Below are 17,554 nucleotides of genomic sequence, written 5' to 3' on the forward strand. Positions count from 1 at the left end.
GCCTAAGCTTTTACTCCTAGTGGGCTGGGCAGTGGGAGTGCAGGAGACCTGCAGTCTATCTGCCTTCCAGCCCTGCTTAGAGCCACATTTCTTGGGCCTGCAAACATGGTGCTTTAAGAGGGAAAGTCACACCCAGCTTACCGCTTTGGGGGCCAGTCCAGCTAGACCAAATGGGAACTCCACAAACACTCCATAGGACATAATGTTCCTCACGTAACCAGCCAGCTGCATCCCAGGTTGGATTTCAGAGAAGCTCCTCACCACTTGCTCCTCCTGTACAGCAGAGATCACTGCAGGCTTTCTGCACAGGGTCTGAACAACTAGTCAAGGAACAGGGCCTTCTAATCAGGGGAAGAAGAAACAAGCTCAGGAGCCTACTAAATCCCTTGGTATCACCAGAAGGTCTCACCAGAGCCATTGCAAGTTGTACAACACAGGATCTTAAAATCACAGCGTTCCGATTACCACCTTGCTTTCCCTCCATCGATAATTTTAGCAGCCAATATCTCACAAATTGCAACAGTTGGAGAGTAATGCATTACACCATTTGGAAGCTGGAATTCCCTGATTACAATCCATACAATTAGTTGGTTTTCAGTGCTAGTTGTTTACTAAAGTCATGTCACAACCGACATTTATGCATGCAAGCTGGGGAGGCAAACAAGTCAGTAATCAGAATGTTGTGATTTTTAAAGCCTGATACCTCACAATCTACTAGGGCTAGAAACATGTCCTATCTCTGATGGGATTCCCAGCAGCATACAAGATTCAATTCAAGGGTGGGTGGTTCGCAAGATACCAGCCCTTCAAACCAACCTTGGTTCCTGAGGATGGAACCAGCCCCACACCTTAAACTAGTGTAATTTCTCTTCCTTGTGTACAGTCTAGATTACAAATAGATTGTTCATTCATGAAGGCTCTGGCCATAAAACCCAAACCTTGATGGAAGAGTCAAAGGATACAATGTGTCCTCCCTTGTCACTTAGGCACATAACCCTGTGGAGGATGTCACCCTCTTGGAGCCAATGGTACAGGAGTTTACAGTTAACCACATGGTCAGACAGATGCATCATGGGAAGGTGGGCGGAAACATTGTCCGACAAGATGGAAACCTCCAGGCCATTATCTTTCTTCCTCAGGACCTTCACATCAACCATCTGAACAGAGAACAGGAGACGTAACGGGAGACTGTAAACAGCTCTGAGGTCTCTCCAGCTATGCACAAGGAACTCTCTCGTTCCAATAGCAGAGAACCTCAGAAGCATCTGACATTTATTATAAAGCAATCTCAACAAATCACAGAAGTCAAAGTCTGGAAAATTCTTTTGATCAGATGGAAGGAGGGGACGAGATCATTTAAACAAAACAGAACATCCCCGTGCTTGCAGTAGTAAAACTTGTATTTACATGTTGGCAGTGTCTTTCATTCCAAAGGGATATCGAAGCACTTAAGAACTATTGTCTTTATGGCAAATATTTACCTAACACTGAAATGCAGCCACTTCTGGAGCAAAATGTGGCAGCTGTTCGCACACTGCAGCATTACAGTTTGAGAAATGGACGTGACCACCACATTCAACAGGAATTACGTCAGGGAAGTCCTATGACCTGTGTTATAGAGGAGCTCAGACTAGATGATCACAGGGGTCCCCTCCGACCTTATAATCTATGTACTGGGACTGCTGAAGTTAACACTCTTGGGTTAATCTCATGGGGCTCTTTTGTCCTCCCTTTTCTAAAGCGCATCAGACCCTCCCTCGCATCCTAGCGGGATGCCAACCTCACAATAGGAGATGCAATGATGCTAGTTCCTCATTTGCCTGCCGTCTGAAACAGACTTTCTGCATCTACTGGCCTCTTCTCACCTCTCTTTCCTCCCTGGCTTGCACCTCACCCTGTCTCTTTAAGTGCCTTGTGACTGACCATTTTAATGTATTCACATAAGTATTTTCTCTTACATACACTCCTGTATAAGTCATGGTCCCATTTACTTTACTCTAAAAACTTATTTGGGGATGACACTTGTACGAAAGATACAATACAAAACCTAGGTATCATTGTCCCCATCTAGTGAGAACCATTAGACAGGTTTTAGAAGTAAAATAATTCAGAGTTGCATTGAATCCTTTCCTTAGTAACCACGCAGGAGCGGGGAACAGGAGGAGGAGGGGGGTGGCATTTACAATCAATACCTGCCCAGTTTCGTAAGTTACTTCCCGATTCTTCTTCGGAATTTGTTCTCCTCCATCCTCAGAGACAGGTCTGCTCATCAACTTGAATGACAGCAGCAGCTTCTCCTGCTCAGGCTCACATTTTAAGACTATGACTTTGACAACCTATTGTAAAGAGATTAAAAAAAAAAAAAAAAAGACTTAACAGTGAGTTTTCTGTAGATCCATCCCTCCACCCTTATATCCAGTGTACTGCAGTACAGTGCATAAAACAGCAAAATAAATACTCAGCAACTCTTCCCCTCGCACCCAAGGCTATCAGGGCATTCTACAAACATGAGTGAATTCAGATTCAGAAAACTAGTGTGAGGCAAGTGTAATCCTCACTTCACAGGTGGGAAACTGAGGCACAGAGTCATTAAAATGACCTGCCCAAGACAGAGCTGGGAATAGAACCCAGGTCTCCCGACTCCCACCACCAGACCATCCTGCCCTTTTTGCAGTTGCTATAGATTCCAGCATTAAAAACAAACAAAAGGCTCCAGGAACACTCTGAGCAGGTCACACGCCTCATGGGGATGGCCCAAAGTACAGACTGGAATTAAAAGTGCTTGGACGTTGGTAAAATTGCCAGGCACAGCATGGGTCGGATTTTCAAAATATAGACTTAAAAGACTGTTGTCCTGATCCTGAAAATAAAAGTTTTTATTCTTCTGAAAACAAGGACCGCAGCACGGACCCCAACCCTGACAATCTGACAAGTCACCTACCCTGGGGCTAGGTTTCTTTGCCACCCAAGCTGTGCAGACCACATGACACAGCTCTGTGCCTGCTGCACTCTCAGAAGCAGGCAAGGCCTGGAAACGTACAAGAAGGCAGCTCTGCAAAGTTCTTGAGGGGAAGGCGTCTCTTACAGCCCAGCCCATTTAATTGTATACAGGAACGAGGAATCAACTGCTTCACAGGAGCGTTTTCAGAATCCCAGATCCTTTTGATTCCTTCCTGTGTTGTCTGTGCCTGTTAAATGATTTCCCAAGACAGGAAGAGTTTCCAGTAAAGGCCTCTGATTTGAGTCCTTTAAGCCTTAGGACACAGGTGAGTTTGTAGGCGTGGACATCCAGCTCCTAAGAGTTAAGGGGATGCAACAGGGCAGGGGACAGAAGACTTGGACTCTATCCTGGAGCGAGTGGTCTCGTCTCCCCTCAGGAGCCCCTTCCTCCCTGTTTTCAGATTGTCCTTACGACTATGCAGTGGTGTGACAGTGTCACGTGACTGTCAAGGAATAGCCCCCTTCAGGGACTCAAAGCCAGTGGCAGTTAGGTGATTCTTTGGCTAGACTTTTCGATAGCCTGTCTAACCCTAGCACAGCAGAGGGCCCAACACCTCCTGCACTGCAAACCACAGCACCAGACAGATCTCATTTTCCGTGTGCCTCCCTTGCCAATATCCCTTTACAACTCTCTAGGTACACTGGATTTCCACCTGAAGCTCCCATCCACAACCAACCAGCCTGTGGCCTCTTATCTGTCAGTGCAATCTCACAAGTGCCTCCGTTGTGTTTATCAATGGGGGGGGGGGATGTATTAGTTACCTGGCCTTTGTAGAAGACTTTCTCTGGGGAAGATATGGGCTCTGAGCTCAGCTCATTCTTGGGAACCAGACCTTTAACGTCATTGTAGAACTTCACAATGCAGCCAAACTCCCTCGCGCACACAATGAAGCCGTGAGCGATCAGGCCGGGCTTTGCAGCCTCGTAACTAGTGAGGACTGGAAATTTCGACATGACCAGAGTTTTCTTCAGAGTTAGGATCAGCTTCTTTTCTTCAGGATTGGATATTAACACCTAAGAGAGCGGGGGGAGGACAGGTTAGAGTGACCGCAGAGGTGCTTTTCAATCAGGGAAAAGGCACCAAATCCTTGATTCATATTCACTACGTACAAGAATCCCACATATGTCAACAAGTTTGCACTAGCTTCAGACATCCAGAAGCAACAGCGCTTTGAGATCCTCAGAGGAAAGGCAAACATTAATGCTGATAAAGTCTCAGAAGCTAAACCTGCTAAAGCAGAAGGTGTCAAGTGACTTGGTGGCCAAGTTCATGGTGATTTTCCCTTGGATTGAATTCTCTCTATTCAAAGGCCATCAAGCTAGAACAAGAGCAACACTGGCCCCCAAAATGAGATGCAGGATAGCCTGTCAGTCTCAGTAAGTCTAGCGGAAAACCAGGAAGGTGAATTAAATGTGTGCATGGAGGTGGGTGGGAGTAAAGCCCATAAAATCCAAGCTTCTCTTTAGAGAAGATAGTCTATTTCAGTATGTCACTGCCCGAGAGAGAGATGACACCATTACTTCTGAGAAGCAGTGCAGGGAAATGCAGGGGTTTCCTATTCAATATGCAGATTCCTACAAGGAATCATCCTAAGGATTTTAAATGGTCACAGCCTTTGAAGTCATTAAATATTGTCGAGGTTTTGGGAAGTTACGTGATTACATCTAGCACGTACGGTACTTGGTTCATCCAAGGCTCTCAGAGCATTTTAACAAGAGAGAGCAAGTATCACTATATTCCTCTCTGTAAAATGATGCTGACACGTTAAGGCCTAAACATTTTCAAGTGTCCACTAATCGGGAGCACAACCTGAGCCCCTGAGGGCCTGACTTTCATAGGTGCTGGGTATCTGTAGAGCCCATCACTTCATGTGGATTGTGGGTGCTCAGTAGCTCTCAAAATCAGACCCCAGCTGTTTGTAGCTGGGCACCAAACACCCTAAGACCATCCAAAGGAGCAGATGCTTGAAAACATGGCTGTAATTTGGTCAGGCCGACAGTGAGTCACATCACCCAACACTCAGTCCAGTGGGCAATAGGGAGGGGCAACTGAGAAAAGGCAGCAGCTTCTCTTTCCGAAATACCAGCAACTTCACGGCCCAGGACTCATTATAAACAAACAATAAGCGCATCAGAAAGCCACCCGCTCTCAGTGGAAATCACATCAGTGTCTAAATGCTCAGGCATCGCTCTGGTGGAGGAGTACAACTTAAGACAGCCTAAGCCCTCGGCTGGTCCCTGGCAGGGGGATCTCACCCGGCACTTGACTTCGCCGCCCACGCTGTACTTCTTCTCGGGCTGTTTCAGGAGCACGTCCGCCAGGTGTAGGCGAGGCACCAGCCCCCTGATGTGATCCGTCACCTTCACCTGCATCCCCAAGGGTTTCAGAGCCAACACTTTGCCCTAGAGTCCGGAGAAGAGAGCAGGATCAGTAGTTTTCAGTGTGGGTTGGGGTGTACATGGGAAATGGCCTACCCACTACCCCCCAAAAATAAACACACCCCGCCCCAAAAATCTATCTAATGTATTAACCACGTGCAGGGCAACAGCTTTACATAAGGGAAGCTACGCTGCATCTTGCACCCGCATTGCCAGCGCTGTGCTCTCCATGGGCCACATGCTGGTTCTGCTGAAGTCAATGGTAAAATTCCCACTGACTTGAAACAGACCCGGATCTGACCCCATATATATATTATATCCAACATACGATCGGGAATACAAAGATTTAGAAAGATCTTTCTACCCTCACCAAGGCAACTCAAACACCTAGACTGAAATGTCGCTCAGCCAGGTAACTACAGCCTGGAGAACTTGCAAGTTATTTTTGCTGGTGCTGTATTTGCATTCTCCCTTTCCAGCACTGGTCTGAAACAAATAGGTGTGAACTGGCATTAACTAGGCAGGGAAAAGACACATCGCCTAAGGCGTGGCAGCAAGTACCAATACTCGACAATGCCGAACGTGCGACGTGCTCTCAGGATCTTACCTCCACCACGTGCCCGGGACAGATGTCTTGGTATCTCAGAAACGGAGCAGCAATAATTCGACTAGGAGAAGATACAGCAAGGGTTGCGGCGTGAGTCATCTTTAACGTGAGGGAAAACCCAGAGGTGGTAAGGACAAGACAACCCCTCTCCTTCCCTCACCCCTGGGGTCTGCCAGAATCTGCTTGGCCCCCGTTTATCACATCAGTGCTCTGTCCCCCCACAGCCCTGTTTCAGAGTCATGGTGACGCTCCCTCTGTAAAGGTGGTCTGGGCCCAGCCACTTGACTAAGCTCTGTCCCAGTTTATGACACAAAGGATGGTGGCCAGAAGCCAAAACCGTGCATGCAGGGACGCTGGCTCTCAGAGGGCAATACCTTTACTAGACAGGAAGGATGGCCCAGTGGTTAGAGTGCAAGCCTGAGACCTGCTCTGTCGCAGCCTTTCTGTGTGACCTTGGGCAAGTCACTTAGTCCTGCTGGACCTCAGTTCCCATCTGTGCAATGGGGAGAACAGCCCGGCCCTGCCCCACGGCGATTGTTGGGAGGAGAAATGTGTTCAAGGTTGTGAGGTTTCAGATAATGGGCAACAGATGAGTGCCACAGACAGTTAATGAGTGGAAACCCCGAGGGGTGGGTTCCAGCCAAACAAAGCAGCACAATATTTTCCACTTGTTATCAGACCCTTCTCTCCCCGTAGCTCCCACAAACAATTCTGGAATGGCACCAAGAACTTACTGTTTCAGAGACAACAGGGCCAGCTCATCCATAAGGCTGTAGTCAATGATTCGACATCTGTGCTTGCTTCCCATCTTAAATGCCCCAGGTTTGAAGGATTTTTTGGTGTCTGAAAGATGCTTCAGCTACAAAAACAAAGGGCGATTTATCACCATTTGGAAATAGAGATAGTATTGACTTGGGAGAACGAGACCTAGACTGACTTGAAGAGGAGAAAACAAACCAGTAAGACTCAGCAAGTTTCACATGGGTGTTTTTACCCAGGTGAGATGCAATGCTTACATCCTTCCGCAAGTATGAGTTGGGAGGACAGGGAGGAAGACGCAGACAAACCCATTATTTTGGGGAGCAGCTTGTACGATAGTTGCCATGCAGATGACGTCGTATTTTACTGTGTATACACACACTGAGTGGCAACGTACTGCTAGCATAATTTTTTGAAGACCATTAAGAGCACGAGGCCACCAGGCCAGGGCTTGACCTGAGAGCGAGGCCAGCCTGGTACTTTATGAAGGCTGGGCACATTGTACATTAACCTCATTTCTAAGGACCACCCTGAGTTCCTATGGTGTTCTGGTCACTGCAAGACCAGTGGCTTCCTGAAGGATTTCGACCTCAGTCCTGCAAGTGCAGGATGCTCAACCTCTCACAGGCCTGGGCCTTATAGAGGAAACTTCAGGCTCAAGTGCAACCAAGGCCAGTAAACCCATCACCAAGGCAGGGAAGGAACTAGTGTAGCCAGGAAGAGAGATTCAGATGAAGGATGTGGGGGGGAGGGGTTTTTGTGGGGGCAGTAAGGGAATAATACCAGCAGGAGGAGAGCGGAAGCCAAGGACAAAGGAAGAGCAGGTCAGAGCAGCAAGACAAGACTAGCCCTCCCCCAGAAAATTGGCCAATACCACGTACACCATTCCTGAGACAGGACTGACAAATGCCTTACACAGTAACAATATTGTATTGCACATTTTACTCCTCTGCTATTATAATCCAACATCCTTCCCCCCATCACCCCTATGTGCTGGGCTAAAGGATTCAGTGATTCTTTCACAATAGCCCCCCTCTACCCAAACCACGATAGGTAGAGCCCTGCAGATCGGCAGAGATCCGTTTTATATCTGTGGATGTATTGTTTACCATCTTTGTGGCTCGTGGATTGGATACGGATCCAAATTTTTGTCTTTGCACAGGGCTATAACAGTAAGATAGGGTGCGGGTGCAGATGTGGATACATATAAAGGTGGCATGCAGACCATGGGACAGACACAAGCTAATTATCGTGGATGCGGATCCAAGTTTTTGTATCCGCATAGGGCTCTGAAGATCTGGGCACTACATCGACTGGCCCAGTCAGCACATGCCTGAAACATACTCCTCTGTCCCTCAAAATACATAACACAAGTGTGACACAGTGGCTCCTTGGCAAAGGGTCCCCTCTTCTTTGCAAACAGCTCTCATCTCAGACTTGACAAACTCACTACACCAAACATGTCTATGGATAAATGTCCGAGAAAAGAGAGAGATAAGAGTAACATGTAAGGTATCCACAGAAGGCTTGTAATTTGTCAAGACACTCAATCGTAGGATGTATAAATGGGGAATATTTAAGGAATAATGTATTTATATTGGAAGTCTACTTTATGGACTTGGAGTAGAAATTAGTCACCAGGGGATAATGTTTCCTGGTGATGCTTCATTGATGCAGGAGGGAATCGTCATCCTGCCCTAGTTAGCCGGTGATGCAATGCAAGACTCAATTGTCCAGCCTTATTCCAACCCAAGATTTTCAATAGAAAACCATCCAAGACAACCGCAAACACTGAAAACCATGTGAAGGTAGAAAAAGGAGCATTACAATGAGATAGGAGGGTTGCTCTGTCTCGGGAAAAAAAAACAAAAGACTGTTTCAGTATCACGGAAGAGGGGGAATGACTGTCAGCATCCGTTCACTGAGGTGACATCTTGGGAGCAGGGATGCTCTTGTGAAAGACTGGATCCTGGTTCTTGTGGAGCCAGCCAGATCGGCAACAGACTGAACTCCTAAGTCACTGATGTGCTTTTGAACATTTTACCCATTGTCTGTGGCAAATAAAGGTTAATATTTATGACGAAAACCCCAGAAGATCCCCAGGCTTCTCAGCAAGGATTAAGAGTTACATTCTTCCTTAACATTTGCTTTTGTTTTCAGTTTACTAATAAAAATTAAGTACCATCAGCCTTTAGCGACCAAGCCCACAACTCGACTCAAATGTCAGATTACTCCCCACACACCACATACCGCTTATCCCAATGGTTCAGCGCAACTGATGGTTGTAAAATTCTGGAAACAGACGTTTATGATGGCAAAGCCCATTTTCACTGTACTATGTAGCATACGTTAACTCAAATCACGTTTCAGAAACACCGTTTAGGTCAAAAAGGATACTAAACATATACTTACGTCACTAATAATAACGTAGATTATTAACATGGAATGAATTAATTTTACTTTATACGCTTTATGAGTTTACCTCTCTCTCATCTTGGACAATGAATATAAGAACGGCCATACTGGGTCAGACCAAAAGTCCATCTAGCCCAGTATACTGTCTTCCCACAGTGGCCAATGCCAGGTGCCCCAGAGGGAATGACAGAACATGGAATCGTCAAGTGATCCATCCCATCGCCCATTCCCAGCTTCTGGCAAACAGAGGCAGACACTATCCTGGCTAATAGCCATTGATGGACTTATCCTGCATGAACTTATCTAATTCTTTTTTGAACCCTGTTATAGTCTTTGCCTTCACAGCATCCACTGGCAAGGAGTTCCACAGGTTGACTGTGCATTGTGTGAAAAAATGCTTCCTTTTGTTTGTTTTAAACCTGCGCCTATTAATTTCATTTGGTGACCCCTAGTTTTTGTGTTATGAGAAGGAGTAAATAACACTTCCTTATTTACTGTCTCCACACCAGTCATGATTGTATAGACCTCTATGGTATTCCCCCCTTAGTCTCTTTTCCAAGATGAAAAGTCCCGATCTTATTAATCTCTCCTCATATGGAAGCTGTTCCATATCCCTAATAATTTTTGTTGCCCTTTTCTGAACCTTTTCCAATTCCAATATATCTTTTTTGAGATGGGGTGACCACAGCTGCATGCAATATTCAATATATGAGCATTCCATGGATTTATAGAGAGACAATATGATACTTGCTGTCCTATTATCTATCCCTCTCAATGATTCCCAACATTCTGTTCACTTTTTTGACGGCCGCTGCACACTGAGTGGATGTTTTCAGAGAACTATCCACAAGGACTCCAAGATCTCTGTCTTGAGTGGTAACAGTTAATTTAGACCCCATCATTGTATATGTACAGTTGGGACTATGTTTTCCAATGTGCATTACTTTGCATTTATCAACATTGAATTTCATCTGCCATTTTGTTGCCCAGTCACCCAGTTTTGAGATATCCTTTTGTAGCTCTTTGCAGTCTGTCTGGGACTTACCTATCTTGAGCAATTTTTATCATCTGCAAATTTTGCCACCTCACCGTTTACCCCTTTTCCCAGACCATTTATGAACATATTGAATAGGACTGGGCCCAGTACAGATACCTGGGGGATCCCGCTATTTACCTCCCTCCATTCTGAAAACTGACCATTTATTCCTACCCTTGGTTTCCTATCTTTTAACCAGTTACCAATCCATGAGAGAACCTTCCCTCTTATCCCATAACAACTTACTTTGCTTAAGATCCTTTGGTGAGGAACCTTGTCAAAGGCTTTCTGAAAATCTAAGTATACTATATCCACTGAATCTCCCTTGTCCATATGCTTGTTGGCCCCCTCAAAGAATTCTAGTAGAATATAGAGCATACTCAGTTTCACTTCCTGGTTCTCATGCACTAGCAACACAGTGCAATGTTTGGGTTGCAAATGCTGCAGGACAACTATTATTTACAACCGTTTCCACTTACGTTTTAAAATCCCATTCCCTAGACGTCTCTGGTTTGGTTGGCGATTTCATGCCAGTTTGTGGCAACCCCTCCCATATTATAATCTGGCTATGGGGCATTTACTACTTACACGTGCAAAAGCCAGAGTGCCGTCGTCCAGTTCAAAGATAGCGCCAGTCTTTGTGTGGAAGCTCTTCACCACTGCCTCTTCCACCACCATGCCAATCCGACTGCTGGCGAGCTGGCCTAGCATGCTGCCAGGCTGAAGGAAGACCTGCCGCAGCGTGAGCCGGACTGCTTTGGAGGTGGGATGAACAGAGAAGATGCAGGCCTTCACCTGTTGCAGGGAGAGAGGACGGCAGGATGGTAAGACAGCCTGGCAACCTGAAGAGCCGAGAGCCATTTTCAACCCTGTACTCTCACATCACACCTGCCTCCTGATCTCTTCAGGAGGCTTTGCAGAGGTACAACAAGGACAATGGAAAGTGCGGAGTTATCATTCAGCTCTAATGTCTTTATGGGCTGGGCATTTTTTCTTTAGTTATCTGATTAAATTGCGTAAGCTAGTTTGGTGCGGACAAGGGGAGTGGAGAGTGACTGCAGGCAATCAGCCCCCGCCACAAGCCATTCCCCATCCTTCATGAGACTCTCAGCTGCCAGAACTGTAAAGGGACACTAACCTAGGACTCTCCAGTGGCTACATTCAGAACTCAGAGACATAGCGGCTTCCCTTCTCCCTACCAGGGGTGTAGAAAGAAGGTCTGTGCCAACAAAATTGCTGACACCGACGATTCCACAGTAAAAAACCTTTACCAAAAAATGGTTAGAGAAGGAAAGGAGACAGACATGCTAAGCAGCTTTCTGGTTCCTACAGCCGCTTCAGCATCCACTCACCGTCTGACTTTGTGAATAACTCCCCACTTTCTTCGGATCCAGATGCATGAAGTCCACAATCCCAGTGAAGGAGGAGAGGAAACTCAGAGTGATGCCATATGGGGTCACCTAAACCAAGAAAGAGAAATTCTTCTGTAGGGCGGAAAATTAAATTACGAAATCAATTCCCTACCATTGCAGGGGCCGCGGGCATTGGTGCACTCAGTCCCTCCTGTTTTCTGCCTGTGACACACAACAGTAGAGTGTCCCGAGGGCTGTAACACCTTTGTCTAATTCTGGTTGTTTGCTTGGCCTGGGGTTGGCTGGGTGGTGTTGGTAATCTGTGATATACAGGAGGTCAGACTACAGGATCTGATGGTTCCCTCCTGACTTTAAACTCTATGACTCTAAATCTGTGTTAAAAGTTCTCATCCAGATCAAGATGCAGACAGCACTTTACTTCCTCCACTAATAGGCATCTTGTCAGTGCTTACTAACAAGTACAGTGAACAGGACAGGTTAATTGCTCAACAGTTGGCTTTTTGCCACTACTAGAAAAGAATACTTTTAATGTTTCTAACTGTACATTTGATCTCAAGTCCAGAGTCAACCTGTGCTGGTTTACAAGCAGGTGTTTTTCCCATCTTGCACTCCCAAATCCCATTTTTCATTTAAAAACAAACAAACCACTAAGATCCCAGCCCTTGTGGTTGCACAAAAAAAAAAAAAAAAAAAAATCAAGTGTGAACAAATACAGTGAAATCTGCCTGAATCTGTAGGGAGCCTGAAACAAGAGTTCAGCAGTGTCAGCTGCACCCATTCACTTGATGGGCTGTTAACTCTGAAGTCTAATGCTGAAACTTTCAGTGCCAGCTATTTCACCAATGATCAAAGGAGAAGGACCATCAAAGATCTGCATAATGTACTGAAAGTGGTGTCAAGTGGGTGGAGCTGGGGAGAGGGCCACCGTTCAGGTTTTCCCCAGTTCAACTTCTGAATGAATTTATGGAAATGTTCATATGAAAAGGAGGAAAGTTCCTCCCGTTTCCATGCCCACAACAAAAAGGTCCAGAGGCCAAGCAAGGAGAGTTGAAAGGTTAATGCTTCACCCATCCTGCCAGCAAGTTGCCACTTACATTTATACTTGGTGCAGAAGGCCAAAGAGCTAACCCCATCTTGCAGTTAACATTTTCTGGAGGGCTTTTAGACACCTTAGTGTTGTTACAGAAAGAAAAGGGACTCAAAAATGGCACCTGGTTACTGCCCTTGTGCTGTTTGAGCCAGCTCTGCTCATTCCCTGACACAACGGAAGATTTTACTCCTACAGAGGAACTGTTCTTCCACAGAGCTACAAGACCAAGAGCAGGAGACGAGCAAACTGGATTTGACTCTGCCTAGCACTTCACCACCACCACCAGCCAATCACAGATATCAGCATCTTTACGCCTGGTGACTGGGCACAGAGCAGAGCTCAATTTTTAAGACTGAGCTGGCGGTGCTGGCAGGCAGAAATAACTTATTTGGATTTGTAAACTCACTGAGTTCCAGCTCAGTTTTGCTGGGGCAGAATACATAGGAAGATGTCCATCACAGCCCCGATCATAACTCCACCTCAACAACCCTTCAGAAAAAGCGGAGTTTTACCTTCTGCACCTGGGCTTTCACCACCAGCCCTGGCAGTAAGTTACTGAGCGTCCAGTTCTGTTCTTCTGTTGCAATGGCCGCAGCAACCTCCGACTGACTGATGGACAGACGGACAATTCTTCCGTTGTTTTTCACTTCTTCAATGAGACAGTTCAGATACTGGCCTATTTTCAGCTCAGCCCCTACAAAGACAGGACACATACCAAAACCCTCCATCATCTTCCTGTCTGTCATATCTCCCTGCTTCGCCTTCTGAAACCCTTCACTAGCTCCCCCTCTCCAGCCAAATTCAAGCCTCTTTTCGAGACCCTCCCTCCTAATCCACTCTCATCTCTTATCACAGTGCCCCACCCTGTTAAGATGCCCTTAATGCCAGTTTCAGCCATGCTTGCCCAGGCCCCCGGGTGCATGGAACAGCCTCCCTGAAAGGACCTATAAGGGCACTACCCTCTGCTCTTTCAAAATCTCTACTCTCGATCCACTTCTGCTGCAACACCTATCAGAAAACCAGTCAACGTTTAAATGGCTGGCACTCAGGGAAACGCAATGCTTTATTTATGCAATTACAAAGCAGTTTTTTTAAAATAGTAAGTATCTCTGTGGCTAAAGACTGAACGTATCCAATTTTCTCCCCATGCCTCACCCTCTGTATACTGCTCGTTTTCTTAGACTGTTAGCTCTTTGCAGAAAGGACCCTGCCTACTGTTGTGTTTGTAGTGCCTAGCACAACCAGGCCCTGGTCCCAACAGGCCTCTGGGCACTAAGGTAATATAGTTAAATGGGGATGAGAAGGACTTTTTCCATGCTCACCCGGAGAACACATGCCTCACAGGAAGCAGCAACGCAAGCTCCTCCTGCCTCCTGGCACCAGATCTAGGGTGCAGAGAACAATTCCCTTTTACCCATGGCCTTTGCGGATGACAGGCCACAAATCTATTTCCTGTAGCCACCAGATGATACATACATCAGGAATCTGCCAGTCTGAGCCAGAAGAGAGCCATCTGACCAAAGCAGCAGAGAACAGTGCTCTCTGAGCTTTTCAGTTCTAGTGCGTTTAGGGACTTTTACCGATACACCTCTGGAGCACACGCCTTTAACCAGGAAACTGTCACTTTGGTTGGTTGCTTTCAGATGGGTGTGGATTTGGCGCTATAGGAAGGGGCTCTCTAGACAATCCTGGAGACCAATCAAACCTCGGGACAGGCAAAGTGTGGGTGGCAGCAGCACGTGCTTCTCCTGCGCCATCCTGCCAACGTGCCTCAACCAGGACTCAGAGCGAATACTTCTCAGGGTGGGGGAAATGAAAGGGGAGAGGTAGTGCCCATCTCCATTTGAACCTGGGCCTTTCTGCAATAGTGTCCAACACGGGGAATGACTAGTGCCAGTCAGGATGCAGGTGTTTACAAGGAGTTATACCAGTTGATCAGGAAATGAACTGACAGCCAATGGCTGTGCACAACCATACGCTGGCAGAGACTTCTGACCCCTCCTGACCTGAGCTAAGTTTGAGTCAGCTAGGTAGAGGTGAAAGTCTCCAGTCCCATCCCCGCTCCTCTGAGCCAGCCAGTTCTCCATCTCCAGCTTTAGTTCCTGCTGGATGCCCTTACCTTTGTTGGCTGATTTGATGTAACTCTGGGACTTCTGACGAGGCAGAAATGCTTTTGCACCACTGACTCCAATATCTATGAGGTAGCCGTGATCTTCCACACTAGATACCAAGCCAGAGAGCAACTGTGGGGAGGGAAACATTACAATTCAACAATATAAAGGAACGGATGATGAGATTACTGGTTCTGTGGATGAAGGGAAAGCAGTGGATGTATTGTTTCTTGACTTTAGCAAAGCTTTTGACACGGTCTCCCACAGTATTCTTGTCAGCAAGTTAAGGAAGTATGGGATGGATGAATGCACTATAAGGTGGGTAGAAAGCTGGCTAGATTGTCGGGCTCAACGGGTAGTGATCAATGGCTCCATGTCTAGTTGGCAGCCGGTGTCAAGTGGAGTGCCCCAGGGGTCGGTCCTGGGGCCGGTTTTGTTCAATATCTTCATAAATGATCTGGAGGATGGTGTGGATTGCACTCTCAGCAAATTTGCGGATGATACTAAACTGGGAGGAGTGGTAGATATGCTGGAGGGCAGGGATAGGATACAGAAGGACCTAGACAAATTGGAGGATTGGGCCAAAAGAAATCTGATGAGGTTCAATAAGGATAAGTGCAGGGTCCTGCACTTAGGACGGAAGAATCCAATGCACCGCTACAGACTAGGGACCGAATGGCTAGGCAGCAGTTCTGCGGAAAAGGACCTAGGGGTGACAGTGGACGAGAAGCTGGATATGAGTCAGCAGTGTGCCCTTGTTGCCAAGAAGGCCAATGGCATTTTGGGATGTATAAGTAGGGGCATAGCGAGCAGATCGAGGGACGTGATCGTTCCCCTCTATTCGACACTGGTGAGGCCTCATCTGGAGTACTGTGTCCAGTTTTGGGCCCCACACTACAAGAAGGATGTGGATAAATTGGAGAGAGTCCAGCGAAGGGCAACAAAAATGATTAGGGGTCTAGAGCACATGACTTATGAGGAGAGGCTGAGGGAGCTGGGATTGTTTAGTCTGCAGAAGAGAAGAATGAGGGGGGATTTGATAGCTGCTTTCAACTACCTGAAAGGGGGTTCCAAAGAGGATGGCTCTAGACTGTTCTCAATGGTAGCAGATGACAGAACGAGGAGTAATGGTCTCAAGTTGCAATGGGGGAGGTTTAGATTGGATATTAGGAAAAACTTTTTCACTAAGAGGGTGGTGAAACACTGGAATGCGTTACCTAGGGAGGTGGTAGAATCTCCTTCCTTAGAGGTTTTTAAGGTCAGGCTTGACAAAGCCCTGGCTGGGATGATTTAACTGGGACTTGGTCCTGCTTCGAGCAGGGGGTTGGACTAGATGACCTTCTGGGGTCCCTTCCAACCCTGATATTCTATGATTCTATGAACGGTTAGATCGACAAGGAGAACAATTCTGTCAGCAGACTGCTTGCACTCAGATTTCCTTCTCTCCTGGGGTCAGAGTGCTGGAATTCCTCCCACTGTTTTGGACATATTATACCCTGCCTCCTCTGGCAATGCGGTCTCAGCTGTCCTCTTGTCCAACTAAGGCATGTATCTATGGGATTTTTGGCTTCCTGAAGCTCTGGCAACATCAGGACATTGAAAAGTAACAGGCACCCACACTGCTGACACATGCCTGCCGCCTCAGTGAAGCTGGGTGCAAGAGAATAATTAACTAGGCTCACAACACCTCTGTGAGGCGGTGAGGTAAGTATTATCCCCATTTTACTGATGGAGAAGCTTAGGCAGCAGAAGTTAAATGACTTCCCAAGAGCCAACAAGCCAGTGGCAGAGAACAGATCCCATGAATCACAGCTCAGGCCCGTGTTCTACCCACTACACCACACTTCCTACCAAGATCAATTACACCAGAAAAGGCACAGATCCTTGCTTGAATTGCATGCAGTGACAAAACTGAATGCACACAAGGAGAAGCGAGGGCAAGGGGGAAGCAATCTCCAAAGTGCAGGGTGGCTGTGGTATACCCAGAACACCTACCATGCCGGATCTAAGAGCTGTAGTGTTCAGAGCCTTGTTGACATCTTTGGGGTTAATTGATAGCTTGACACTCTGGTGTCCATCCATGGTTTTCCCCACGCTGGTCACGGTGCATCTGATCAGCATTCCAGGGGGGTACAGGTCTGACAGCGAGTTCAAATCCTAAACAGCAAAACAGTTAAAGGAGATCATGAAAAAATCATAAGATCATTATGCAGGAGACCAGAAACTGTCACTGAAGAGGCTTTTGAAATCCAAACCCAAGAGGAAAACTCTATTCTCAGCAGCAGCTAAATGCCACAAAGACTGGGGCCCTGGGTACAGTGGGCTCGTGCCCCAGCCTGGAGTTTCAAGCCTGACTCGGGACACACACACAAGACATATGTAATGTTACAAGGCTGAGATCAAAGGATTCAACACAGCTGCCAGGCTCTGTCCAAGACCGGAACAGCAGGAGGTGCTACAGGTCAGGATTAAGATACATCGCCCGCACTGATTATGATCCCAGTCTCGGGTCTCCGATTAGCAAAGAGGTAAAAGGCGGGAAAAGAGCAAGGGGACATTAGCATTTTGCCGTTCCCAAAATTCAGTTTTAAACAGGCACGGACTATGGTGGGAAGGGGAAATATAAACGTGCGCAAAAGGTAACAGACTATCTCCCTTCCTTTCTTTGGAACATCTGTGTCATCAGGGAATTACATAGGCTGTTTGGAGTCCCTCCAATACCTATCCGCCATAGCATGAGCTGGCAATATACTGCACAGAACACCACAGAAGCCATCTTTTGGG

General features: G+C 46.8%; 1 protein-coding gene across 4 annotated transcripts in view; it reads right to left on the minus strand.

Annotated features, from left to right (window-relative positions):
* PDCD11 (programmed cell death 11) overlaps positions 1–17,554 on the minus strand; it is a 45,554-nt gene that overhangs the window by 21,405 nt on the left and 6,595 nt on the right. For all 4 annotated transcript variants that reach the window (XM_037905765.2, XM_043552204.1, XM_037905766.2 and 1 more), the window contains 12 exons: positions 16,766–16,927; positions 14,779–14,902; positions 13,172–13,353; positions 11,549–11,656; positions 10,785–10,991; positions 6,721–6,845; positions 5,987–6,047; positions 5,257–5,403; positions 3,763–4,014; positions 2,193–2,336; positions 963–1,157; positions 142–312 (listed from right to left, as the gene is read on the minus strand). In XM_037905765.2, coding sequence (XP_037761693.1) covers positions 142–312; positions 963–1,157; positions 2,193–2,336; positions 3,763–4,014; positions 5,257–5,403; positions 5,987–6,047; positions 6,721–6,845; positions 10,785–10,991; positions 11,549–11,656; positions 13,172–13,353; positions 14,779–14,902; positions 16,766–16,927 — 1,878 coding nt within the window. The remainder of the gene's footprint in view (positions 1–141; positions 313–962; positions 1,158–2,192; positions 2,337–3,762; positions 4,015–5,256; positions 5,404–5,986; positions 6,048–6,720; positions 6,846–10,784; positions 10,992–11,548; positions 11,657–13,171; positions 13,354–14,778; positions 14,903–16,765; positions 16,928–17,554) is intronic.

Source organism: Chelonia mydas, chromosome 7, assembly GCF_015237465.2.
Source record: "Chelonia mydas isolate rCheMyd1 chromosome 7, rCheMyd1.pri.v2, whole genome shotgun sequence".
Taxonomy (NCBI): Eukaryota; Metazoa; Chordata; order Testudines; family Cheloniidae; genus Chelonia; species Chelonia mydas.